A 27,095-nucleotide genomic window follows, 5' to 3' on the forward strand; every position below is an offset into this window, starting at 1 on the left:
CTAAAAGTGACAAATAATTGAACACAACAAATACTCAGGTAAAAATCAACAATAGTTGGCTAAAAGTGAAATTTGATCAACTCTGACATGTTTAGCTGGAAGTTGTGGCTTTAACAGATGAACTAAATGTGAGTCATGTGAGCTGAAAAATCTAAAACTAATAGAAAATATGTCAAATATCTAAATGTAGCTGAAGTGAAGCTACGGGTTGAAAAGGCCCAAAATAAGAGGAATCTGGTTGAAATGTCTTTAATAAAGGAAATAAACTGTTGAAATTGAGCTAAAATAAGACGTGGAGTTCTGTCACTGCAGATGTGACAATAAATCAGAGGAAAATGACATAAACATTGAGCTTTATGCTGATTTAAATGTTCGTACGGGAACATGAGGCTCCTGCAGCTCAAAGGTAAAAACCTGCAGACGTCCGATACATTATCAGGGTGTTCCTTCTGATTAGAGTTTCCTTACTGAACGCTGATAATCTCGCATAAACAGGACAGAAGGTTGATAACTCACCTCATCGAGCTCGAACTGTGTGGAGAATCTGCTGGTGACGCCTTCGATCAGGAGCGATGTGTCTCTGGAAAACAAGGAGAAAAGTGTCAGTAAAACATGAGTGATGGGCACTGAAACGGATTTAAAGCAGATTAGTGATGAAGAAAGTGTTCAGAGTTAGATAAAAGTCTCTTATAACTGATTAAAAACGTAAAAGTAACGGATGGAGCAGTAAAAATGAACTTAGAATGTTAATAATGAGGACAAAGTTTGAACAGTTGTCATTTAAATTTAGTTCTAAATGTTGCAAAAGTTCAAAGTAACAAATGAGAGTTAAAATTCAGCTGAAAGTAGCTCAATTAATGAACCGAAATGTTGAAATATTTAACTAGAAGCAGAGTCAGAGTTACAAGTAAAGTTAAAAGTGATTCATGGAACAGTTTAATTTAGCTGTAAGTAACTTAGAACTGTTGACAAATTAAAATTAATCGGTGCAACAGCTGTAATAATTTGCTAAAAGTAATGTCGAAATGTTACAAAAGTTCACAGTAACAGATGTTTCTATTAAAATGAATCTAAAAGTATGTTTGTAACTGTTAAACTATACGGCTTCAAGTCACTTATTTGTTAAAAAAGTTCACAGTAACACATGCTACTGTTAGAATTTAGCTACAAGTCACTCCTAAATGTTGTCATATCTAAAGTTAATAGAGGCAACAGTTGAAATAATGACTTAAGTAAAAACTAATGAGAGTTGAAAAGGTTTAAAGTGACAGAGTTGGTCTGAAATATTCTGCTGAACAGAGTAAAGCCAACATCTGAGGGAGCAGCAGACAACGACGGAACCTTCAGGTAACGTTCAGGAACCTTCAGGTAACGTTCAGGAACCTTCAGGTAATGTTCAGGTGTAGCCTGAGAAATGAAACGCCTCCTGTTTGTTTTCCTCATAATAAACTTTATGAAGCTCAGTTATGATAAGCTCAGATTGAACAACTCAACCTTTGTCCTGAATCACAGCTTTCATATCTCACTGTTTATTATGGTCTGTTCTTTATCACTATTCTAAACTGTCCTTCAGTAGCAGGAAGACTCGGTTTACGACCTCCAGGAAGAGCAAGCAGACGGATGATTATTTAACAGATCACAAGTCATAGAAATACCACTGAGTCACCAGCATAAGTCATTAAAGAAGCTAACAACGTGGCTAAGTCAAGTCCATGCACCTCAGGTAGCTCGATAAAACTGTCTTCCTACTACCTCTTAAAGACACTTTAAATCACCGAGCCTTGAAATGTGTAAATACTGTATATTAAATTTTAATTACATTTAGTATTCTATAGATTTTAAAATTAGAAGTGTTTTTATAGTATTGTACAGCAAGATTTTCAGAGTATATACTAACCTTTCATACTAATGTCACTAACCTGCCTTTTCGTTATTTATGTTGTTGTATGTAAGCTGCTGAACACCTGAACTTCCCTCGGGATTAATAAAATATCTATCTATCTATCTATCTATCTATCTATCTATGGTCTATCTATCTATCTATCTAGGAAGCTAATTATACAGCTAAAGTAACTGAAAAACAGGTAATTACACAGCTGACATTATAGAAAGAAGCTAAATACACATCTAAATTAATAGAAAACTGCTAAATACACAGCTACGGCCATGAAAAGATGCTAACTATACAGCTAAACTAATAGAAAACAGCCAACTACATAGCTAAAGTAACAGAAAACAGCTAATTATACAGCAAAAGCCATAAAAAGATACTAGCTACATAGCTAAAGTAATAGAAAACAGCTGACTACATAGCTAAAATAACAGAAAACAGCTAACTACATAGCTTAAGTCACAGAAAACAGCTAAATACACAGCTAAAGCCATAAAAAGAGATGCTAACTACATAGCTAAAGCAATAAAAAACAGCTAACTACAAAGCTAAAGTAAAAGAAAACAGCTAATTACACAGCAAAAGCCTTAAAAAGATACTAGTTACATAGCTAAAGTCACAGAAAACAGCTAAATACACAGCTAAAGCCATAAAAAAGAGATGCTAACTACATAGCTAAAGTAATAGAAGATAACTAACTACACAGCTAAGGTCATAAAAAGATACTAGCTACATAGCTAAAATAATAGAAAATAACTAAGTACACAGCTAATTTATTTTTGTATTTTTTAAAAGCTAACTACACACTTAAGGACATAGGCAGAAGCTAAGTACACAGCTAAAATCATAGAAAACAGCTAATTAACTTCATTTTTTTAAAGCTAATACACACTTAAGGACATAGGCAGAAGCTAAGCACACAGCTAAAATCTTAGAAAACAGCTAATTAACTTTATTTTTTTAAAGCTAACTACACACTTAAGGACATAGGCAGAAGCTAAATACACAGCTAAAATCATAGAAAACAGCTAATTAACTTTATTTTTTTTAAAGCTAATACACACTTAAGGACATAGGCAGAAGCTAAATACACAGCTAAAATCTTAGAAAACAGCTAATTAACTTTGTTTTTTTTAAAGCTAACTACACACTTAAAGACATAGGCAGAAGCTAAATACACAGCTAAAATCTTAGAAAACAGCTAATTTGTTTTTTTTAAAGCTAATACACACTTAAGGACATAGGCAGAAGCTAAATACACAGCTAAAATCTTAGAAAACAGCTAATTTGTTTTTTTTAAAGCTAACTACACACTTAAGGACATAGGCAGAAGCTAAATACACAGCTAAAATCTTAGAAAACAGCTAATTAACTTTGTTTTTTTTAAAGCTAACTACACACTTAAAGACATAGGCAGAAGCTAAATACACAGCTAAAATCATAGAAAGCAGCTAATAATTAAAAATGGCTAGAATGAAAGGGATGCCAACTCATCCGATCAACAACGTCAGACCACAGGCAGCATGTGTTTCTGTAGGGTGTGTGTTTGTTGGTTGATCTGCAGGTTCTAAGATAACTACAGTTCCTGACTCAGAGGAAGCAGACCCACCCCTGTTGGATGTAGTCCCAGTGAGCCCTGATGAAGTTCCAGGCCAGGGCTTGACCCGCCGGGTTACTGGCGATGCTGTCGATGGTGGAGGCCACGTCCATGAGTCGGATCTTGTCCGGGTCCAAAGTGTACTCCAGGTATCTGCAAGATAAGGAGGCCTCTGAGTGGCTGTGCTGGGGATCCACCTGACCTCAGGTGTGTCTGAGCTGTCAGCAGTACACTGGAAAAATGCTCCACTCAAAACAAGAAAAAAAACTTATTTCAAGGAACTTTTACCTTGAAGAAGTGAAAAAATCTGCCAATAGAACAAGTGAAAAATGGCTTGGTACGATTTCTTGAAACAAGATGTGATATTTAGAATATTGAGATTTCAAAACTAGCTGGGAAATTTTTTTTAAGCTCTATTTTACCAGGATTGTCAAGCTTAGGTGTCTTAAAATAAGCCGGACATGCTAAAAAAAAAAAGAAGCAGTTTTTCATTCAAAAATAGATTTTTGCTTTCATATAACCTCCTAATTTGAGATGTATTAACCCTCCTGTTGTCTTCATTTACGGGCACCAAAGAATATTGTTTCCTTGTTTGAAAAAAAATCAGCAAAAAAAATCCCCAAATTTCTGAAAATTTGCAAAACCTTCAGGAAGAAAATTCCAATAATTCCTCAAAAGTTTCCCTTAAAAGCTTTATTTTTAAAAAATCCCCCAAATTTGGGAATAAAATTCTTATAAATATTTTCAAAAAATTTGTAAAAATCTTCCAAAAAAACAACTGAAGTGATTACATATATATCAGTAAAAACTTATATTTTCTTTAAGAACATTTTTTAAACATTTCTTTTTTTCCACCAAACATTTTTCAAAAATTTCCCAAAACTGGTGAAAATGTGGACATTTTTCCTGTAAAAACACCTTTTTTTCCCCCACATTTTCAAACGTTAAAATTGCAAAACCTTCAGAAACAAAATTCCAATAGTTCCTTAAAAGATTCCCTTAAAAGTTTTATTCTAAAAAGTCCTCCAAGTTTGGAAAGAAAATTCTTGTACATATTTTCAAAAAAATTAGTAAAAATATTCCAAAAAATCCTAAAAATATCTAAAATGATCACATATATATCAGTAAAACTTCTAATATTTTCTGAAGAACATTCACAAAAAATCTACCAAAATCCAGCAAATTTGCTGGATTTTGGTAGATTTTTTTGTGCGAATGTTCTTAAGAAACATTTTTAACATTTCTTTTTTACACCAAAAAATGTTCAAAAATTTCCCAAAATGTAGAAAATGTGGACATCAGAAGTTTCACTGTGAAAATAATTTTTTTTCTCACATTTTCAAACTTTAAAACGGGTCAATTTTGACCTACAGGACGACACGAGGGTTAAACTTATTTTGAGTTTTCTTCTAAAATTCAACTCAAAACAAGATAATTTCAAGATTGTTTGATTTAACAAGATATTTAAGACGCATTGTCTTAAAACAAGTCCCTCCATCTGCTGAAATGTCTCTTGTTAAGTGAATTTATCTTAAATCAAGTGGGATGAGACATTTAGACTGAAAATAAGACAAATAGACTTGGTAGGATTTCGAGCTTTTGCAGTGCAGTGAGTTGAAGCGACGGTTCACCTGTTGAGCAGCCAGATCTTCCTGGTGCAGGACAGAGCTTCCCTCAGCTGGTCCTTCTCAGACGTGTCGCTGGAGCTCAGGAACTGGTCCCAGGCAAACTCCCACTCAGCCTTCCCCCCTGCAGCCACCGCCTGGCAGTAGATCACAGAGCGCAGGTTGGGATGGATGCTGGATGGACACACACACACACACACACACACACACACACACACACACAGTTTACTAACCAGCCTCAGGACGTCTCATTTTCACGTCCTTGGTTCTGGACCGGACCAGAATCCCACCTGCTGGATCGTAAAGTCTGTTCTGCCCCATAAACATGTGGTACTTTTATATATTTGGTCAAAACTGAGTTATAACATCTGTCTGTTTCACTATATGGGAAAATATTCTGCCATAGAAACAGTTTTTAACAAAACAGCAGCCCCAGTCCAGAGCTAACTGCTGAATGTGTACTTGGTGTAACTGTACTTCATTCTGGGTCTGCTAGCTGCAGTTTCTGCTGTCTGGCTCAATAATCTGCCCTAGGACCAAGAAAACACTGATTGCAGTCTGTCTGAAGGCTAACTACACAGCTAAAGGCAAAGAAAACAGGTAACTACACAGCTAAAGTAATACAAAAACAGCTAACCACACAGCTAAAGGCAAAGAAAACTGCTAACTACACAGCTAAAAGCAAAGAAAACTGCTAACTACACAGCTAAAGGCAAAGAAAACTGCTAACTACACAGCTAAAGGCAAAGAAAACAGTTAACTGCACAGCTACAGTCAAAGGTAACAGCTAACTGCACAGCTAAAGTAATACAAAAACAGCTAACTACAGAGCTAAGGCCATAAACAGATGCTAACTACACAGCTAAAGCCACAGAAAACAGCTAAACACACAGCTGAAATTACAGAAAACAGCTAACTACACAGCTAAGGCCATAAACAGATGCTAACTACACAGCTAAAGTCATAGAAAACAGTTAACTACACAGCTAAGGCCATAAAAAGACGCTTACTACATAGTTTAAGTAGTAGGAAATAGCTAAATACACGGCTAAAGTAATACAAAAACAAATAGCTAAATACACGGCTAAAGTAATACAAAAACAAATAACTACACATCAGCTAAAGCTATACAAATGAGTTAACTGTACAGCTAAAACCATAGGGAAAAAAGCTAGTAATGCAGCTGACGCTATACAAGGAAGCTAACTACACAGCTAAAGTTATAGAAAGATGCTAACAACGCAGCTAAAGTCATACAAAGACAGCTAAAACTAATAGCACAGCTAATGTCAGAAAAAACTGCTAACCTAGAAGTTATCTTTAAATGAAAAATATCCCTTTATATGTAAATATATGTATCTATACTGTGCACACATTATAACACACACAAGTGTAGACACATGCAAATGCATTAACACACTTCCATGCATGTATGATCAGTACATGCATGTGTCTTGAAGTAATGAGCACATGCATGAAGAGTCAGTGTCTTTTAAAGCTGCATCTGGACAGTTTTCACATTACTGATAAACTGTGAAGGCATCAGAGTTTTGTTATTGATCATTACCTGCAATAAGATCATAATTTAAAAAACAGACTCCATGAAAATTCTGCCAAGTGCAGCTTTAGAAACCACCACAGTGAAGAAACAGCCACCGAAAGTGATTAGAGACACCTACCTTCACTAAATCATTGCTGCAGAGCAAAGCTACAGAATATAAGGAAAGCTGTTAGGCCATTGTTGAAGAGAATCTCAGAAGGAGTGGTACAGAAATGATAGTTAGTGTCCGTACTTATTGGTTCCGTTGGGCTGCATCCACTCTGTAAACTTCATTTTAGCCATTTCTACACATTCTGGGAGTCCATTGGAACAGGCCATCCAGATGGCGTTCACCTGGTTGTGTCTTTGGAGGAAGCACAGTTTCATTTTATACAATAAGTATGAAACAACAGTAGAGATGCATCCAGTAAAAGCTTCTACAGTAACCCAGAACCAGAGATACACTCAAGAGTTCATCCTCTGAAACCCAAAACCTACCACTATGTTTGCTTTTTCTTAAAAAAAAAAAAAAAAAAAAAAAAATCACCTAAATTACACCCATCATGTGGCAGAAACTGTGAAAACAGAAGAAAAAATGTTGGATTTTAAACTTTTTCCACAGTCCTGAAACTGTTCATCTGTGATTTAAGCAAAATCTATGCCTAAAATTGTGATATTTCAAAATCACTTTACATGAAACGCGATTCAAATTGGCAGAAACAAGAAACAAAACAACAAATGTGAGACGCAAAATTATAAAAAACGATACAACAAACAACAAAAGGGAGCAATAAAGAGGACAGAAACAGGCTAAAACTTTCCCAGAGAGACACAAAACAAATGAAACTGTCAGAGTTTGTGGAGTTTTTAAAAAGTTAAATATCTATAGTAGGTAGAGACAAAATGACCACAGAGACAAATGAGATGCAAAACGACAAAAAAGACGACACAAAACAACACAAATGCGACACTGTGCGACCTCAGTTTCCTATCATGTGAAGCACATTTCACTACTCAGATCTAATGTTTCAGTTTCATGTTTAATTTTTCATTTTCATGTACAATGTCATAGACGTAATGTGTAATATTTAATTTCCTAATTCATGTGTGATATTACTTATTATCTCAGCTTGACTTTATTCTGTTCTACTCAAGTCTTATCTTATTTCAGTCATGTATTGGACTTCAATTTTATTGCTTTCTACTTTTATTCACCGCATTTCTTCTCTTATGTAATTTGTTCTGAACAATAGTTGGCACAAGAATTTCCTTTAGGATTCATTTATCTGATCTTATCTTTGGTTATCGTAAAGCCCTGCAGAGCTGAGCTGGAGGACATAATTCTGTAGGTTTTAACCCTTCAATCAACTGTTGATGTAAAGTGATGAGTGCATCTTTAATCATTAATATTCACAATAACTTACTTTAATCTGGTTTTTAAAAATGCTGTTTGAAAAAAACATCTGCTGGATTGTTTGTTCGAGAGATTACTGTTATGGTAATTTAGTAATATGTCTCCAAATCAAGGACCTCTGAAGGTTAATTAATGGGTCATTCCAGCTAAATACAACAAATACTAACCTAAAAGTCAACAAGAGTTAGCTAAAAGGGACAAATAATTAGCTAAACACAGCAAATGCTAAGCTAAGAATGGGTAGAGCGTGTCTTGTTTCTGTCATTTTATGTCTTGTTTTTGTTTTATGTCTCATTTTTGCCATTAACATCATCCAACAGTTTTCCTAAAGAATGTGTAGATCAAAGCTATGTCCTCTCTTCTATTTTCCATCTTTTCATCCCATTGTCAGCCTTGATTGAACGTCTCCCTCCAGCTCATATTATCAGGATCAGACTAATTCTTTGGACTGTTTTCCATCAGTCAGTTTGTCCTCTTGGTCAGCAGTAACAGCAGCTAAATATCTAGCTTCTACTGCTGAGAAAAAGATCACATTAGCATGGATTAGAGTAGAGTTAGCAAACAGCACACAAAACATGGAAGAAAAATGCTACCATTGATGTGGAAGCTGAGCCAATCAGTACCTATTATTGATTAATATGGAGCAGGAAACTGTAAAAGAGAAGGTTTATTCTTCAAACATTTTGAATCCCAGACATCCTCCAGTTTTGGAATGATCCTCCTATAATCAGTTTGCTGTTCACACTCTCCCATATCTGCTCAAGTTTGTCCTGCACTGTGAATCTGTGAAGCTGTAAACTGAAGCATGTGTAAATCTGTAGACCATTAAACCAGGAAGTAAACCTGCTGCACCAATAAAACCTCATTACAGCCGAGGGCTCAGTGAAACCAGTCTCCTTACTGCTCAGAGTGATCCTCAGGGACCGTGGTGTTATTGGTGTATTTCCTGTAGAAGTCGTACAGTCCCTCCACCTGGTCCCTCAGGTACGCCTGCAGGAACATTTACACAACAGGTTAGGCAATATTCACATCTGGAGAACAAGTTTACTGCACATCTGTTTCATAGCTGAATGTAAATACAAGCATTCAGTCTGTTAGCTCCAGCATCAGCATCATACAGCGGTAATTAGCGGGTCCTGATACCTGCATGGGGCCGTAGACCTCAGAGCGGTCGAACATGAGGACAAAGTAGTGCAGGTTAGTGACTGCTGACTCCCAGGGGAGAAACTCTCTCTCTTCACGGAGGAACAGCGTCGAGTTCAGAGCCAGAGTCACGTCGATCAGTTTGGCCCTGCAGAGATCAGAGGTTAGAACGTGGTCGGGTCAGAACCAGAGGCCGAACGGGTCAGAGTCAGCACCTGGCCAGGTTAAAGGCATCATCGATCAGCTGGCCGCGGTTCATCAGCGGGATCAGCTGCAAAAGAAACAAAAAAAAAGACAAAGTTTCAGGCTGGAAATGTGACAACTTCTACTAAACGTCTTCTTATGAAACAACTACGTATTGACTATTATATTGGTTTTATAAGTCAGACATTAACCAGCAGTTGATGTTTATGACTCTGAGATTAAGAATTTTATCTCTGATTCTGTCACAGTTTCAAGTTTCCATAAAATCCACAGCAGAAATTAGACATCAATGCCTCTATTTAGCTTTAATGTATGAGAAAGACAGAGATATGCTAGCTGTTACTTAGAGATGCTAGCTGTTACTTAGAGATGCTAGCTGTTACTTAGAGATGCTAGCTGTTACCTAGAGATGCTACCTGTTACTTAGAGATGCTAGTTGTTACTTAGAGATGCTAGCTGTTACTTAGAGATGCTAGCTGTTACCTAGAGATGCTAGCTGTTACTTAGAGATGCTAGTTGTTACTTAGAGATGCTAGCTGTTACTTAGAGATGCTAGCTGTTACCTAGAGATGCTACCTGTTACTTAGAGATGCTAGTTGTTACTTAGAGATGCTAGCTGTTACTCAGAGATGCTAGCTGTTACTTAGAGATGCTAGCTGTTACTTAGAGATGCTAGCTGTTACCTAGAGATGCTACCTGTTACTTAGAGATGCTAGCTGTTACTTAGAGATGCTAGCTGTTACTTAGAGATGCTAGCTGTTACCTAGAGATGCTAGCTGTTACTTAGAGATGCTAGCTGTTACTTAGAGATGCTAGCTGTTACTTAGAGATGCTAGCTGTTACTTAGAGATGCTAGTTGTTACTTAGAGATGCTAGCTGTTACCTAGAGATGCTAGCTGTTACCTAGAGATGCTAGCTGTTACTTAGAGATGCTAGCTGTTACTTAGAGATGCTAGCTGTTACTTAGAGATGCTAGTTGTTACTTAGAGATGCTAGCTGTTACCTAGAGATGCTACCTGTTACTTAGAGATGCTAGCTGTTACCTAGAGATGCTAGCTGTTACCTAGAGATGCTAGCTGTTACTTAGAGATGCTAGTTGTTACTTAGAGATGCTAGCTGTTACTTAGAGATGCTAGTTGTTACTTAGAGATGCTAGCTGTTACTTAGAGATGCTAGTTGTTACCTAGAGATGCTAGTTGTTACTTAGAGATGCTAGCTGTTACTTAGAGATGCTAGTTGTTACTTAGAGATGCTAGCTGTTACTTAGAGATGCTAGTTGTTACCTAGAGATGCTAGCTGTTACTTAGAGATGCTAGCTGTTACCTAGAGGTGCTAGCTGTTACCTAGAGATGCTAGCTGTTACTTAGAGATGCTAGTTGTTACTTAGAGATGCTAGCTGTTACTTAGAGATGCTAGTTGTTACTTAGAGATGCTAGCTGTTACTTAGAGATGCTAGCTGTTACTTAGAGATGCTAGCTGTTACTTAGAGATGCTAGTTGTTAGCCTAGTGATGCCAGTTGTTAGCCTAGGGATGCCAGTTGTTAGCCTAGTGATGCCAGTTGTTAGCCTAGGGATGCCAGTTGTTAGCCTAGGGATGCCAGTTGTTAGCCTAGGGATGCTAGGTGAAAGCATATTTTGACTTTTCAACCCCAGCTCCCAGTACTTCTTCCCAGCCTGCTGGAGTGTTTCTGTTAGAGTGCAGCTGATATGTGGAAGGTTTGGGGTTTTAGTGAAGTTCTGGTCCAGAGCTCACATGTCGGTTGGTCTCCAGCTGCTTCAGGAGGAGCTGCCAGTTCTCCAGGTTGTAGTTGACCCTGTAGTATCCGGTGGAGTTGACGTTCGCCAGGATCCACTCGCCGTCCTTCGAAATGAATTCTTCTTTCTTCACTGTTCCAAACACAAAATACGTTACACTAAACTCACTACAAACCAAAAATGAAGCAGTAATCCATGTGTGGATTGATGTGGAGACTCTGGGCTCCTGGTCATTTTACATGTTGTAGTTTTAAATGTCTCTTCATGGTAGTTTTTCCTTCATTGTGGTTTTCTTTGTGATCATTTTCCATAGTTTTCAATAGTCTCTGTCTATTTATAGTCAGTTGGTGTCTCTTCACAGTTGTTTTACGTCTATTTGTGGTCATTTCACATCTGTTTATCGTCTTTTTTTTGTCTCCTTGTAGTCTCTTTTGACAACTTTGTGTCTCTGTGTGACCATGTTTCCTCTCTGTGGTTATTTTGTGTCTCCAGTATTTCATTCAGGTGTTGTGGTCGTTTCACATCTGCTTGTAGTCATCTAGAAACTACTGTTTGTTGTTTTGGGTCTCTTTATGGTCATTTTAGATATTTTTGCAAACATTTTAAGTCTTTTTGTCGTCCTTTTGCCATTATTATGTCTGTTCATGGTCATTTTACAATGTTTATGGGGCTCTGGTGTCTCTTTGAATTCCCTTGGAGTCTTTTTAAAGGTCTGAGGTTGTTTTGTGGTACTTTCAGATCCATTCTTGGTGTTGTGTAACCAATCAAAAACCATCATCTAAACCAGGGGTATCACACATACGGCTCGCGCCCCAAAACCGGCCCTCCAGAGGGTCCAATCCGGCCCGCAGGACAACTTTGTAAAGTGTAAAAATTCCAGAGAACACATTAACTGCAAATTTTAAATGTGTAAAACTATAAATTTAGAATAATTTTTAGACCATGACAAGTTGTGTTGATCATAAAGTAAAATGCTAGATTGTTCAGTTCCGGATACCTGAGACTAAATATTTTGTACCTTTGTAGACACTCACACTAATGTCTGAAAAACTGAGGCAAAACATTGTTGAAATTGAATTTATTTCCTTAAAGAAATTTCAGGTTGTTCATGATGTTTTGTAAAAAGATAATTCCTTAAATGTGAACAGTTATATGTTTTTATTCTGTGATTTTACTGGTCCGATCCACTGGAGATCAAACTGGGCTGAATGTGGAACCTGAACTAAAATGAGTTTGACCCCTGATCTAAACTAAACTGATCCGTTTCTTGTCAGATATGGTAACAAAGCTGTTAAAATGTGTTTTTGCATCAGTCTGTGTTCAGGTGTGTTACCTGGTCCCAGGACATCCTCCAGCCACACCAGAGCAGATTCAGACATGTTGGACATGACCCTGATGGGGACGGGCCAGCACAGCCTAGACAGAGAACATAGATGGTCTGATATTATCAGGACGCTCATGATCTGCCTGAAAAAAAGCATTTTTAATAAAACACAATAAAAGCACAGTGATTTGGAGCATGAAGTCTGATGTGCAGATCTGCTGCTGTGGTCTGAATGAGGCCGAAGCAACATAAAGCAGGTCACAGAGGGTTAAATTATTACAAAACTCCACCATCGCAACGTAAACGAAGTTAGAAAACGTTGCAGAGATGAAGGATAATCAGCTGCAATCAGCTGCATGATTCATCTGCTGCCAGGAAACATCCAGAGAACGGTTCCCAGGAAAACGTCCTTCTGGCAGCTGCAGCAAGAAACAGTTCCACTCTCTGGAGGAGATCGTTGTCAGCAGGAGTCAGCTGGGGCCGAGTTTATGAAGCAATAAATAAATCACACTGATGTTTAATATCTATGATCACGCTGCAGTCATCTGGATTCATGACATCACATCATCTCAGCAGGTTTCAGAGTTAGCAGAGTAGAACCAACAGTACAAACAGCAGCGTGAGCTCACTGATGCAACACAGCTAAAGCTTTAGCTTGTTTTAACTCCCACATATCAAACACTTTAATAACATGTATTTACATCTTATTAATGTTCTTTACAAGTGCAAATAGCTAGTGCAAGGGATGCTAGTGACTAGCTTTGGGCTACTAGTTGTTAGTCTACAGCGTATAGTCACTAGTCCAGAGATGTTAGCTGCTAGCCTAGGGATGCTAGGTATTAGCCCAGGGAATCTAGTCACTTGTCTAGGGATGCTAGATGATACCTAAAGATGCTAGTTGTTATCTATTATTATGTCATGTTAGCCTAGAGATGCTAGTTGTTATCTATTATTATGTCATGTTAGCCTAGAGATGCTAGTTGTTATCTATTATTATGTCATGTTAGCCTAGAGATGCTAGTTGTTATCTATTATTATGTTATGTTAGCCTAGAGATGCTAGTTGTTAGCATATGGATTCTAGTTACTAGCCTGAGGATGCTAGTTGTTTGTCTAGGGATGGTAGTTTTTAGCCTGGAGATGCTTGCTGTTAGCCATGAGATACTAGGGATTCTTGGTCACTAGCCTTGGGATGCTAGCTATTAGCCTAGTGATGCTATTTGTAAGCCTAGACATTATAGTAACTTGCCTATGCATGCTAGTTGTTAGCCTAGGGAAGCTAGTTGTTAGCCTGGGGATGCTAGTTGTGAAGAAGAGATGCTATTTTGCTGTTGAGGTTAATTCAGATTTAACCTTTCAGAGGAATTAAAGACAGAGTAAAGTCGACCGTGCAGGAAGTGAGGTGTTTTTGTACCTGGACTCAGCAGTGTTGTTGTACAGAAACCGTTTCTGGTAGATTTCTCCGTTGGTCGTGTCGATGGTGATGACTGGAAAACCTTCCTGAGTGATCCACGGCGTCATCAGCTGTTCAACACTGAGGCCATATTTGCTCCGTCTCACCTGCAAACAGCCACAAGTCGGTTCGTATTTAGTCAAACTGAGTTCTGAGGGTTTTATTTTCCACACAGTTCTCTTTATGTTGATGTAAACCTGCTTCAGTTCAAGCTAAATGACATCAGCATCGTCAGAATTACTAGAACTAATAACAGGTTTGGAGATGTGGCTTGTGGTTCCAGGACGTTACCATTTCTATGGAGTTCCACAGGTCGTTCTGGTTGGTGTTTCTGAACCTGAAGGTCTTGAGGTAACTCTGAAACACACAACGAAGTGTCACGGTTACAACCCACGATCAGTTTAACTATTATCAGGAGGAAGTTGAGCAGGATAATAAATTCCAAACAGCTGGGAAACCCAGAGACGCAGTGTTGAAATGCGTGTTTGACCGGAATCTGCTTTCAATCTCCAGGATGTGAACATGTTTTATTACTGCACTGATATTGTTATCAATAATTAAAGTCACAGTGAGGTGGACGAGATCTGACTGAAGCAAACAGAAATGCAACAAACAAAGTTTTCTTTTCTAGATTCATGTAGAAAATCAATTTTCTCTGGACAATTTCTTTGATTTTTCAAAGTCTCAGAATGTCACATTTTGCAGCATTTAGTCCCAAATCAGCTGCTTTTCCATCAGTAACACGAGGAATTCCCACAAGCAAAACCAAGCCAGAGATAATTAAAGCCAGATTCTTTATTTTCTCCTCCTGACAATTAAAGCATCAAATTAAAGGACTTCGCTGTGAGAGTTTTCTTCTCCACCCATGTTGGAAAAGCTGCAGTAGAGACAAGAAGTTACAGAAGTGGATTCATTTTCTCTCAGAACTTGTTCTATCCGGAGATTAACCGTCAGATCAACCAGAGCTTCTGAGGTCAAACATGACATCTGCAGGATTTCTGTGAGGTTCAGCCTCTGAATGAGGTTAAAAACTCACGTTGATTCCTTCGTTGAAAACTGATTCTCCCACAACGTCTGCCAGCATCCTCAGCATCAACGATCCCTGCAGAGAAGACACAAATTACACGGTGAAAAAATAAGTTCATCCCACAAAAACTTCCAACATGTTCAACGTATTTTAACAAGCAAACTGTCCACCCTCTTTGAGACTTTGCATTCAGCAACTAATGACAGTTTGTGGTCATTATTGTTAAATTTAAATGTACGACAAAGGAGTTCTTTTCACATGTTTCCGACAGTGTTTCTGACATTTCAATGCTGGACCTTCATCAGGAAAAGGGTGATTCTGGTTTGTTCTTCTGGAGAATTGAAACGTATAAAATCCATCTAATTACAATCAGGGTGCAGATTTGTTGACTAGAACAGGAACAGGAACCCGACTCGTTGGATCATGTTCATTTTGTTTCTTACTGCTATTCTAAAGGAACCTGACTCATTTAACCCTCGTGTCGTCCTGTTGGTCAAAACTGACCCATTTTAAAGTTTGAAAATGTGGGAAAAAAATATATTTTTCCGAGTGTTTGATTCCAAAAAGACCAAATGGAATCACAGGATCTGCAGGTAAATCTGCTGGAGTCACTGTGCTGCTTCTGCAACCAGAATCTCAGCACATTCAACCTGCATGGAAGGAAAAAGGCTTTTTCTGTCCAACAACACTGGAGCCAAACTCCATGTGTTCCAGTGAACATATGGAGAAACTTGAGGCCTTCAGGGAAAACGTCTCCGGATCAGAGATGCTGTTTCCGAGCCGTTCAGGAGGAGAAGCTCCAGCAGCTGGTGGTCTGAGGTTCAGCTGCTGCCTCCATCAGCTCCACCAGGAATCCAGCATCATCTCCCAGAGCTGGACGATAATGAGAGGCCTGAATCTGAACGTTAGCAGATCCACCAAGCCATGACTCACAGAGAAGAAATGCAGCGTTATGAAATGATCCCAGATCTAAATCCCACTGAAAGGTTGAGCAGGACTAGAACCCTCAAACATCCTGAAACTGGAGGGACTTTGCAGGAAAATGGTAAAAAAATTCAGCAGGTTTATGTCAGACACAGTGGACATTTATTCAAACAGCCTTCAAGAAGTTCCGTCTGCTGAAGGAGGTGACAGAAGCTCCTGATGCCGAGGCTGAAGATACTTTCTACACCGACAAACACGACATCTGGCCCTGACTATGTTGAAGAATCGACTGAAAAAGCTCCATGTGCTTTTATTCAAGTGTTTCTCCTGAAGACAGCGCATCAAAGAGGATCACGTTTACTGTCACAACATGTCAACAACAGTCAACAAACCCATCACATTTCGGGATGCTAGCTGCTACTCTAGAGATGAGTGTTGTTAGTAAAGGGGTGCTAGCTAGTAGCGTGGACATTCTTGCCAATTGCCTAGTGATGGTAAGGGTTAGTCAAGGGATGCTACCTGTTAGTCTAGGTATATTTGTTAGCTTAGGTATGTTAACTGCTAATCTAAGCATAGCAGTTTTTAGTATAGGAAGTGCAGACGCTGTTCAGCATGCTAGTTGCTAATGTAGCAATGCTGTTTGTTAGTCCAGGGGTACTAGTTTCTAGCTTAGGGATTGCAGTTGCTTGTTCAGGGATGCTAGCTGCTAGCCTAGAAATAATCATTACTAGTAAAGGGGTGCTAGCTAGTAGCATGGAGATTCTTGCCGACTGTCTAGTGATGCTAAGTGTTTGTCAAGGGATGCTAGTTGCTAGCCAAGGGATGCTACTTGTTAGTCTAGGTATGCTACTTGTTAGCTTAGGTATGCTAACTGCTAATCCAAGCATAGCAGTTTCTAGTATAGGAAGTGAAGGCGCTGTTCAGTGATGCTAGTTGCTAATGTAGCAATGCTATTTGTTGGCCTAGGTATGCTAGCTGCTAGTCCAGGGATACTAGTTTCTAATGTAGGGATTGCAGTCGCTTGTTCGGTGATGCTAGTTGCTAGTCGTGAGTTGCAAGTTCTTAACCTAGAAATGCTAGTAAATGCTAGCTTTAGTGTAGCTATACTAGTTGTTAGCCTACAGTTTCTAGTTTGTAGCCTTACTTATGTTCCACACGACTGTACATGTTTAATCTGCAGCTACAGGAGAAACATAAAAAACACAATTTATGAAATATGAAGTCCAGACTTTCTGATAAGAATCTCCAGACTGTGAGCTCGTGTTGCTGCTGTTGCCATGAGCTGTGTTGACTCTTACTTTGCTGTAGGTTATAGAGTCAAACAGTCCAATGATCTCGTCGGATGTCTGTATGTCTTCCTGAGGAGGACTGAGAGGATGAGATGAAGCCAAAGCATCTTCCTGAAACGCTGCATGGAGGTTGTTCATGATGAAGGTGTCTTTCTGAGGAAACAGATACAGGACACTCATCAGGTCACGTTCTGTTCTCATGTGGATTTTAAATCAACAGTAAAAGAGCAGAGCTGCCAAATAATCAACTAATTAGTGAACCGCCAACTATTTTGATCATCGATTTGTCATATTGGGTCATTTTAAATCTAAATCCTTTGATTTCAGCTTCTTCACTGTGAATATTTTCTGTTTTCTTTCCTCTTTGACAGTAAACTAACGATCTTTGGACTAAACAACATTTGAGGAACCTCTGATCTACATTTCTCACCACTTTAGAGACCAAACCCCTAATTGATTGATCCAAAAAAACTAAATTAGTTGCTAATAAACCATGTGTGGATAGATTTGACATATCACAGTTATTCCAAGAAATATTTCAAGAAAAGACAAGAACAGTGGTTTAGCACAAAACAAGACGACACCTGTACAAAAAGAGACTCAAAACAATGTGAAAGACACTAAAACAACCTCAAAAAGACTCAAAACAACCACAAAGAGACACTGAACTACCTCAAAGACACTAACACAACTTCAAAGACACCAAAACAAACTCAAAAAGATTTAAAATAACCGGATATTTTTAAATCAGGTTGAGTCTTGTTCAGTGTATTTTCAACAAAGGCTGGAAACCACTGATGTAATCTGGAACGATGCGTTTGGATTTTAAAAGCTTGTAAAATTACTGGCTGTGTCAACTCTCCTCCTCACAACCAGACAGAAAACGGCCACAAAAACACTAAAACAACCTCAGAGACGATAAAACAATCTCAAAGAGGCACAAAACAAGGTCAAAGAGAATCAAAACAGGCACAAGGAGACACAAAAGAACCTCAGAGACATAATACAACCTCAAAGAGACATAAAACCACCACAATCAGACACAAAACAGCTTTAAAGAGACTCAAATCAACTTCAAAGACAATGTTTGTGTCATACATTAGTCTGCATCTTTCACCATAGAAATGATTTCTTGTCTTCTGATTCCCGTGTTTAAAAAGTGAATACTTTCTGGTTTTTCCTCCTCTGTGACAGGAAACTGAATAGAAACAGGAACTCAGAGGAACATCTGATCCACATTTTACCAGTTCACCATCCCATCAGATTCCCAACCACCATTAGACCAGAAGAATCATCAACACAGAAGGAACCTGGAGCTCAATGTAAGAACAATAAAAATCCACGGTTGGATGGATCAGTTGGGTTTAACTGTTGCACGACATGTTGAGCACGTCTGTAAATGTTCTTTATTTGCTCCTGTAAAACCATATTTTAGTCATTTATTAGCTCTGTTGCCGGGAATTCGGATGCTGGATCCATAAATCTATAAACTGTGGAGTTTCTGGGTTTATCGTCTGACAGGTGACTCAGTTCATGTGCAGCATGAGACTTTTCTTTTTTTACTAGACTGAGCAACAAACCCACTAAACAGAAGAACGTCTGTCAGCGTGAACTCACCATTCTGAACGTGGGCTCAACGGCGTCTACGGCAAAGTGCGACATGTAGGTGGCGAAGCCTTCATTCAGCCAGATGTTGTTCCACCACTCCATCGTCACCAGATTCCCAAACCACTGTCACATGACCCAGAAGAACCATCAACACAGAGGGACACTGGAGCTTCATGTAGTAATTCAAACCCACAGTCGGAGGCAGGAAGTGTGTTTTTGTTGCACTACTTTTACTTGTTCGTTCTACATTTCAGTCATTGATCAGCTCTGGAGGGCAGCTGTTGTAGAATTTCTGGATTCAAAATGAAGTTCTATAAAATATTTTGGCTGAATTTTGAGGGTTTTGTTTGTTTTCAGACCTGAGAATTTGGGAGATTCCCATTAAAAAACATCTAACCTGGGAAGTCATTTTAAGGGCCTAAAGGTTTAAGGGTTTAACTCAAAGTGTTCAAATGGACTCATATAGGTATGTTGTGAAGTGTAAATGTCTAAAAACTGGATAACTTTTTCATTTTTAAGGGCCAATAATTATTAATTTTTGCCATTTTGTACAAATTTCAGGTCATTTGAACAAATTTTGCATGACTGGTAAAATTTTAGTTGATTTTAAGCCAGTTTCGGGTCATTTTGAGCGACAGTTGAGTCATTTTGAACAAATACTGAGTCATTTTGGACAAATTTTAAAAGGTTTTAGGTCAAAATATCTAAAAACTGGAACCTTGTCTGGTCAAACTTTAACACATCAGATTTTACCGATGTTAGAGCCTCAACAGTTGGAGAAATGTGGACCAAAGACTGTATTTTAGTACAAATATGGATCCATCCATAGATATACACTTACAGGAACTTTATGGAGACACTAGACCAGCCTGGATTGGAGATCGTTATTATTCATTATTGTCATTTAGAACAACTTTAAGGTGTTTCTGACAGGTTTTAAGTCAAAATAGCCAAAACACCAGGATATTTCTGTGGCTCCAATCCCACCTTCGTTTGAAATGTTTGCACTTTTTGTCCATCCATCCATCCATCCATCCATCCATCCATCCATCCATCCATCATCTATACACCACTTAATCCTCATTAGGGTCATGGGGGGGCTGGAGTCTATCCCAGCTGACTCAGGTGAAGGCAGGGGACACCCTAGACAGGTCGCCAGTCTGTCACAGGGCTACATACAGAGACAAACAATCACTCTCACATTCACACCTACGGGCAATTTAGAATGATCAATTAACCTCAGCATATTTTTGGACTGTGGGAGGAAGCCGGAGTACCCGGAGAAAACCCACGCATGCACAGGGAGAACATGCAAACTCCATGCAGAAAGATCCCGGGAAAGACGGGACGTGAACCAGGGATCTTCTAGCTGCAAGGTGAAAGTGCTAACCACTACACCACTGTGCAGCCCTGCACTTTTTGCTTTACATTTAAAATACCAATAAATAAACTGTCCTCTGCTGGATCCATCCAGTCATTGTGATCTGATGGAATTATTCTGTCTGTTCTCTCCACATGTCATGGCTGGTAGCTTTATTTCTGGAGTAACTGAACCATTAAAAGGGCTTCACAGGTCTTTTTTGAGGATGAAAACACTAAAATTCCCAGGTAGGAAAACATGAAAGAAACAAGAAGCCATCAACACAGAAGGAAACTGTCAGTAAATGTTAGAATAATAAAAATCCACAGTCGGATTCATCAGTTGGGTTTAACTGTTGCACAACATGTTGAGCAAATGTTCTGTAAACGTTCTTTATTTGCACCTCGAAAACCATGGTTTAGTCATATATTAGCTGTGTTTCCCAAAAACACCCTCAGAGTTGCCAGGAAGTCCGATGTTGGATCCATAAATCTATAAAATGTGGAGTTTCTGGGTTTATTGTCTGACCTGATGAGCCAGTTCGTGTGCGATGATGCCGGCGACGTTTTCCTTATGCAGCAGCGACGACACGCCTTCTTCATACAGCAGGACACCCTCCTGATAGGTGACCAGACCCCAGTTCTCCATCGCTGCCGGGTACAAGTCCGGCAGCGCAATCTGGTCTGAAGCAACCACAGACACCAACAAACCATGAGGTCTCAACGTTTGCTACGAACCACACAGTCGAAAAGATACTGAATAATAAATATCTCATTCATTGTGAGATCTAATTAAAGCAATATTGATCATGAAATGTGTAATTCATGCTAACATTAGTAAAATCTCAATGTTGAATGCATACGCTGACATTTAAGTTCCATCTAGCACCAAAATTTTGCTTATTTAACCTTGATTTAATGCAAATCATTAGTCTAGTTGTTAGTTGTTAGCTTAGAGATGCTATTTGTTTGCCTAGTGTAATTAGTTGTTAGCCTAATAATGCTAATTGTTAGTCTAGGGAAGCTAGTTTTTAACCTCAGGATGCTGGTTGTTAGCCTCAGGATGCTAGTCATTAGTCTAAGGATGCTATTTGTTACACTAGGGATGCTAGTTGTTAGCTTTGGAATGATAGTTGTTAGCTTAGGGATGCTATTTGTTAGTCTCGTGTAACTAGTTGTTAGCCTAGGGATGCTAGTTGTTAGTCTATGGATGCTAGTTGTTAGCTTAGGGATGCTATTTGTTAGTCTAGTGTAACTAGTTGTTAGCCTAGGGATGCTAGTTGTTAGTCTATGGATGCTAGTTGTTAGCTTAGGGATGCTAGTTTCTAGCTTAATGATGCTAGTTGTTAGTCTATGGAAGCTAGTTTTTAGCTTAGGGATGCTAGTTTCTAGCCTAATGAGGCTTTTTGTTAGTCTCGAAATACTAGCTGTTATCCTAGAAATGCTGGTTGTTAATGTTGGGATGCTACTTGTTAACCTAGGGATACTAGTTGTTAGCTTTGGGATGCTAGTTGTTAGTCTAGTGTACCTAGTTGTTAGCTTAGGAATGCTAGTTGTTAGTCTAAAGACCGTAGTTTGTATCTTAATGATGCTAGTTGTCAGTCTAGGGATGCTTGTTGTTAGCTTAGGGATGCTATTTGTTAGTCTAGTGCAGTGTTTCTCAAATAGTGGGGCGCGCCCCCCTGGGGGGGCACAGAGGCATGTCAAGAGGGGCGCGGGCGACTGGGAGGAAAAGGTTCTTCAACACGGAACTAATTAGCTGAACTATTGTTTTAACGTCGGCCTGTTTTTCGCGGCGTACAACAATACTGAAATTGTGCTGGCCCCATAGACTGTATATGCCATAGATATAAATAATAATAATAATAATGATCTTCTGTATATATCTATGGTACATGCACTGGCCGTTCAGACGCCGAAGTACAGACTCCAGAGAACGGGAGAACGCATCGTTAATGTGCAGTCAGAACACCAGCGTACTTGATCACGTCACGTACTCGGCTCATCTCCTCCGATTATTTTTACCAGCAATGTCAAACATACGGCCTGTGGGCCAAAACCGGCCCACCAGACGGTCCATTTCGGCCCGCGGGACGACTTTACAAATGATAAAAATTACAACAACATTAACTGTAAATTGTAAATTTGTAAAACTGTAAATTTAAAATAATTTCTAGAACGTGACAAGTTGTTCTGATCATGAAGTAAAATACTAGATTGTTCAGTTTCAGATACCTGTGACTGAATGTTTTGTGTTTTTGTAGATAAACAGTTATCTGGCAGCTACAATGCATGTGTAAATGATGAACTGAGGCATAATAGGCTACTGTTGAAATTGAACTTGTTTTCCTTAAGAAATTTCAGGTTCATAATATTTTGTTAAAAGATACTTCATTAAATGTGAACATTTTCAGAATGTACTTTTTTGAACTAAAACAAAGGGGAAAAGTTGGAGTTGTGGTTACTTATAGGTTATTATGCTGTGATTTTACTGGTGGGGCCCACTGGAGATCAGATTGGGTTTATGTGGTCCCTGGACTAAAATGAGTTTGACACCCCTGATCTTTACTGTGAAAAACAACAAAATGGAATCAGATAAAATAACACAGCCCTGCATATTCATGTTTTCACAGTTTTTATATATATATATATATATATATATATATATATATATATATATATATATATATATATATATATATATATATATATATATATATATATATTTATTCTGAGGATGCTAATTTTTAACCTCAGGATGCTGGTTGTTAGCTTAGGGATGCTAGTTGCTAGTGTAGGGATGCTATTTTTTTAATCTAACCATGCTAGTTCTCCCAGTTGTTGAATTAAAACAGGCCTTGCTTCGACGATAAAAATCAGTCGAATCATTTTTTTAACTCCAAGTGCAGCTGACAGAGACCCAATCATCCACCCAGATATCCAGAACCTCGTAGGAAGAAGCTAGTTCAGCTCCGTCTCCACATAAAGTCTGGACTCTGCAGGATGTCAGATCCATCGAGTCTTACCGAGTTTGTTCAGTTCATAATCGATCTCAAAGCGCCTCTCGTAGAACTCCAGGATCTTTCCAGTGATGTGGGAGGCGTAGGAGGTGTGGCCTGCTGCTTTGGCTTCAGGACGGGCAAATATCTGCAAAATACACAATGGGAATTTTTGTATTTCCCCCTTTAAAAAAACATCTGTAAAGCAATTTTAAAGGACTGAGAGTTTAGAAGAAATCAAACAGGTGTTCAAACCTGTTCAAAATCACAGATCAGATCTTAAATGATCTCCAACAAGGAGACAAAGTCATTTAGCTGTCGGGTTTCTGGAGGTTAATCCAGAAATAGGAAGCAAAACAAGAAACCAAGTTCAGAGGAACTCCTGGGCTATTTGTTAGCTTCGAGATCCTAAATCCTAGTTGCTAACCTAAGGATTGTAGCTGTTAGCCTGGGGATGCTAGTTGTTAGTGTAGAAGTGTTAGCTTAGTTAGCCTGGGGATGCTAGTTGTTAGTGTAGAAATGTTAGCTTTGTTAGCCTGGGGATGCTAGTTGTTAGTGTAGAAGTGTTAGCTTAGTTAGCCTGGGGATGCTAGTTGTTAGTGTAGAAGTCATAGCTTAGTTAGCCTGGGGATGCTAGTTGTTAGTGTAGCGTGTGTTAGCTTTGCTAGCCTGGGGATGATACTTGTTAGTGTAGAAGTGTTAGTTTAGTTAGCCTGGGGATGCTAGTTGTTAGTGTAGAAGTGTTAGCTTAGTTAGCCTGGGGATGCTAGTTGTTAGTGTAGAAATGTTAGCTTTGTTAGCCTGGGGATGCTAGTCGTTAGTGTAGAAGTGTTAGCTTTGTTATCCTGGGGATGCTTGTTGTTAGTGTAGAAGTGTTAGTTTAGTTAGCCTGGGGAGGCTAGTTGTTGGTGTAGCGTGTGTTAGCTTTGCTAGCCTGGGGATGATACTTGTTAGTGTAGAAGTGTTAGTTTAGTTAGCCTGGGGATGCTAGTTGTTAGTGTAGAAATGTTAGCTTTGTTAGCCTGGGGATGCTAGTCGTTAGTGTAGAAGTGTTAGCTTTGTTTTCCTGGGGATGCTAGTTGTTAGTGTAGAAGTGTTAGCTTAGTTAGCCTGGGGATGCTAGTTGTTAGTGTAGAAGTGTTAGATTAGTTAGCCTAGGGATGCTAGTTGTTAGTGTAGAAGTGTTAGCTTAGTTAGCCTGGGGATGCTAGCTGTTAGTGTAGAAGTGTTAGCTTAGTTAGCCTGGGGATGCTAGCTGTTAGTGTAGAAGTGTTAGCTTAGTTAGCCTGGGGATGCTAGCTGTTAGTGTAGAAGTGTTAGCTTAGTTAGCCTGGGGATGCTAGCAGTTACTGTAAAAGTGTTAGCTTAGCTAGCCTGGGGATGCTAGTTATGCTAGGTATGGATGGTAGCTACTGATGGAGGAGTTAAATTTTCTGGAGAAACTGAACCCTGAAAGCAGCTTCACGTTTTTGAGGATGAAAGTATAAAAATACTCAGATGTGAAAACATGAAAATTGTCCAACTTCAGTTAAAATATTTGACAGAACTTAATGTTTTTAGTTCCAAATAACAAACCACTAAACTCTGAAGAGAGTGTGAGCCAGCTGATCCTTCCTACCCGTATCATGACTCGGTTGTCGGTGGTGTACGAGACGATAGGCGTGAACTCGGACACGGTGAAGGCCAACAGGTAGGTGGACATCCTGGGCGTGGTTTCAAAACGAGTGTATTTCCATTCGTCATCCTCAATATTGGAGACTGAGAGAAACAACAGGAAGTGAGGACGTCTTCCACCCTGGTATCATAATAGAAATATTAATTACTCAGCTGGTTTTTTCCTACCTGTCATCTGGGTGTTGGACAGAGCTGTGGTTTTTAGTCTGTGGATGATGGTGACGGAAAACTCAGCTTTCATGTCGGGTTCATCGAAACAAGGAAACAACCTCCGAGCATCCGTCGGCTGCAAATTAGTGGCAGCAAGAAACCTGAGAGGCAAAGAGGCAAAGAGTCAGTGATCAGGAGGACGAAGGATGGACAATAACCAGAAAACGTCTGAAGAAATTACAGAAAATGAGTTCAGAATGACATGAAATTTGTCCAGGTGACTTGAAAATGATCTCAAAGACACAAAAATGACCCAAAATGATGAGAAAAGATCCATGTTGACATAAAACTTGTTGAAAATGGCAAGAAAACTGTCCAAAATGAGTCAGAATTTACCCAAAATAACTCAAAAACTGTCTGGTTAAATCTGGATTATCTTCAGACTGAGACAACTGGATGGATGGAAAACTGATCTGGGGTCAGTTTTTACCAGAACTCAGATGTGTTTTTATTGAAAATTGGTCAAATCACATGAAACTTGGCTAAAATTACACAAAAAATGTCCCAAATGTCTCAATATTTGTCAAAAAATATTTTAAAAAATGAAAAAAGATGTCCAAAATTACACTAAATTGTCCCAAAATTGTTAGAATTTGTCCAGAAAATGACAAAAACCTTCCAAAATGATTCACGATTTCCCCAAATTATTCCAAAAAATGTTCAAAAGGACCTGAAATTCTGTCCTAAATGACTCGAAAACTGTCCGGAATGACATTAAATTATCCATAATTACAGGAAATGAGTCCAGAATGACATGAAATTTGTCCTAAATGACTGAAAATGATCCCAGAGACACAAAAATTATCCGATTTTTGAATCTATTAAAAAGAAACTTAAGCGCGTTTGTTTTATTTATTTATTTTATTTCAGAATCTATATTTTTTCTTTACAAACTATTTCCAGGATTATTTTTGTCTTCAAGCAAACTTTAGAGTCTGGTTTGGTATGAATTATTTTTCTTTTCATAGATTTTTCTTTTTAATTTTTTGTCTGTAAATCAAACTTCTGCTGATTTTATTTGATTTTATATTTTCCTCTGTAGTGCATCAGGACCTGTTAGTGGACCAGGACCTGTTAGTGGATCTGGACTCACCTGTCGGTTCCGGAGTCTTCTCCTGGTTCTGGTTCTTCCTGGTACTCGCTGAGAAAAAGCGCATCCAGGTTCTGGGAGATCTGTCCTCTGAAGTCCAGAACCAGGCTGTAGTTCCCTCCGACCTCCAGGTCCTGGTCCAGCTCTAGCTCCAGGAACCCGGACTCCCCGTCCAGATCCTTCACCCTGGACCAGATCTTCTTCCGGGAGTCTCTGTCGGTGAGGACCGGTCCGGACACCTGCAGGTCCCGGCCGTGCATGAAGATGCTCCGGGTCTTCTGGACGCAGCGGAAGTGGACCGTGGAGTTCCCGGTGAAGACCAGGGTCTGGTTCGGACTCGTGGCGTTCTCCTCCCGGACTATCCTGGTGTAGAGCCGCGGCTGGAGGACCAGTTCGTACCGGTCCGGGATCAGGCTCCGCGGCAGCCGCAGCACCGGCGGCGGAGGCTCGGTGGTGACCGGGACCGTGGGCCGGGCCGTGGCGTTGACCCCCGACATCTGGACCTTGTACAGGACCACCATGGTAACGGTCCCGCAGATCACCGACACCGTCAGAACCGCGAAGGCGGCGGCGAAAGCCTTGGAGAGACCGGATTTAGAGGGCATGCTGGGGGGACCGGGGCAGAACTGGGGCAGAACTGGGGCAGAACTAGTCTCTGGTCCTGAACTGGTCTCTGGTCTCTGGTCTCTGGTCTCTGGTCTCTGGTCTCTGGTCTCTGGTCTCTAGTCCTGGTCCTGGTCTCTCTAACAGCAGGACTGACTCTCGTCTGAGGTCCAAAGAGCAGCAGCTCATAAAGATCCTCACCTGGACCCGCCCCTCCTAGATCCTCCTCTGAGACTCAGCAGGAGAAAAACACAGAGAACTAGATCAGAAACAAGAACCAGATGCTGAACCAGATCCTGAACCAGATCCTGAACCAGAGCCAGATCCAGAACCAGATCCAGATCCAGAACCAGATCCAGCTGTTAAA

At 39.4% G+C, this 27,095-nt stretch overlaps 1 protein-coding gene across 1 annotated transcript; it reads right to left on the bottom strand.

Moving 5' to 3' along the window:
• Positions 1-92: 92 nt before the first annotated feature.
• Positions 93-26,868, bottom strand: LOC111567889 (aminopeptidase N-like). The gene is made up of 19 exons (XM_055009444.1): positions 26,129-26,868; positions 24,994-25,136; positions 24,770-24,909; positions 23,179-23,299; positions 20,682-20,836; positions 18,803-18,916; positions 17,195-17,338; positions 14,982-15,047; positions 14,237-14,302; positions 13,907-14,052; positions 12,503-12,585; positions 11,168-11,301; positions 9,426-9,481; positions 9,211-9,358; positions 8,969-9,057; positions 6,907-7,017; positions 5,120-5,287; positions 3,501-3,641; positions 93-580 (listed from the first exon to the last, which is right to left on the bottom strand). Exons 1-19 carry the CDS (start codon positions 26,728-26,730, stop codon positions 454-456), a joined length of 2,754 nt encoding a protein of 917 aa, XP_054865419.1. The 5' UTR covers positions 26,731-26,868; the 3' UTR covers positions 93-453.
• Between the last annotated feature and the right edge of the window lie 227 nt (positions 26,869-27,095).

Source organism: Amphiprion ocellaris, chromosome 3 (assembly GCF_022539595.1).
Source record: "Amphiprion ocellaris isolate individual 3 ecotype Okinawa chromosome 3, ASM2253959v1, whole genome shotgun sequence".
NCBI lineage: Eukaryota > Metazoa > Chordata > Actinopteri > Pomacentridae > Amphiprion > Amphiprion ocellaris.

Excerpts from the sequence above, each read along its gene's own strand:
- LOC111567889 (XM_055009444.1), bottom strand. The coding sequence starts at position 26,730 with ATGCCCTCTAAATCCGGTCTCTCCAAGGCTTTCGCCGCCGCCTTCGCG. Across the intron at positions 14,303-14,981 it reads TTTTCAACGAAGGAATCAAC|AGTTACCTCAAGACCTTCAG; the intron begins GTGAGTTTTTAA and ends TGTGTGTTTCAG. Across the intron at positions 11,302-12,502 it reads GGAGGATGTCCTGGGACCAG|TGAAGAAAGAAGAATTCATT; the intron begins GTAACACACCTG and ends TGTTTGGAACAG.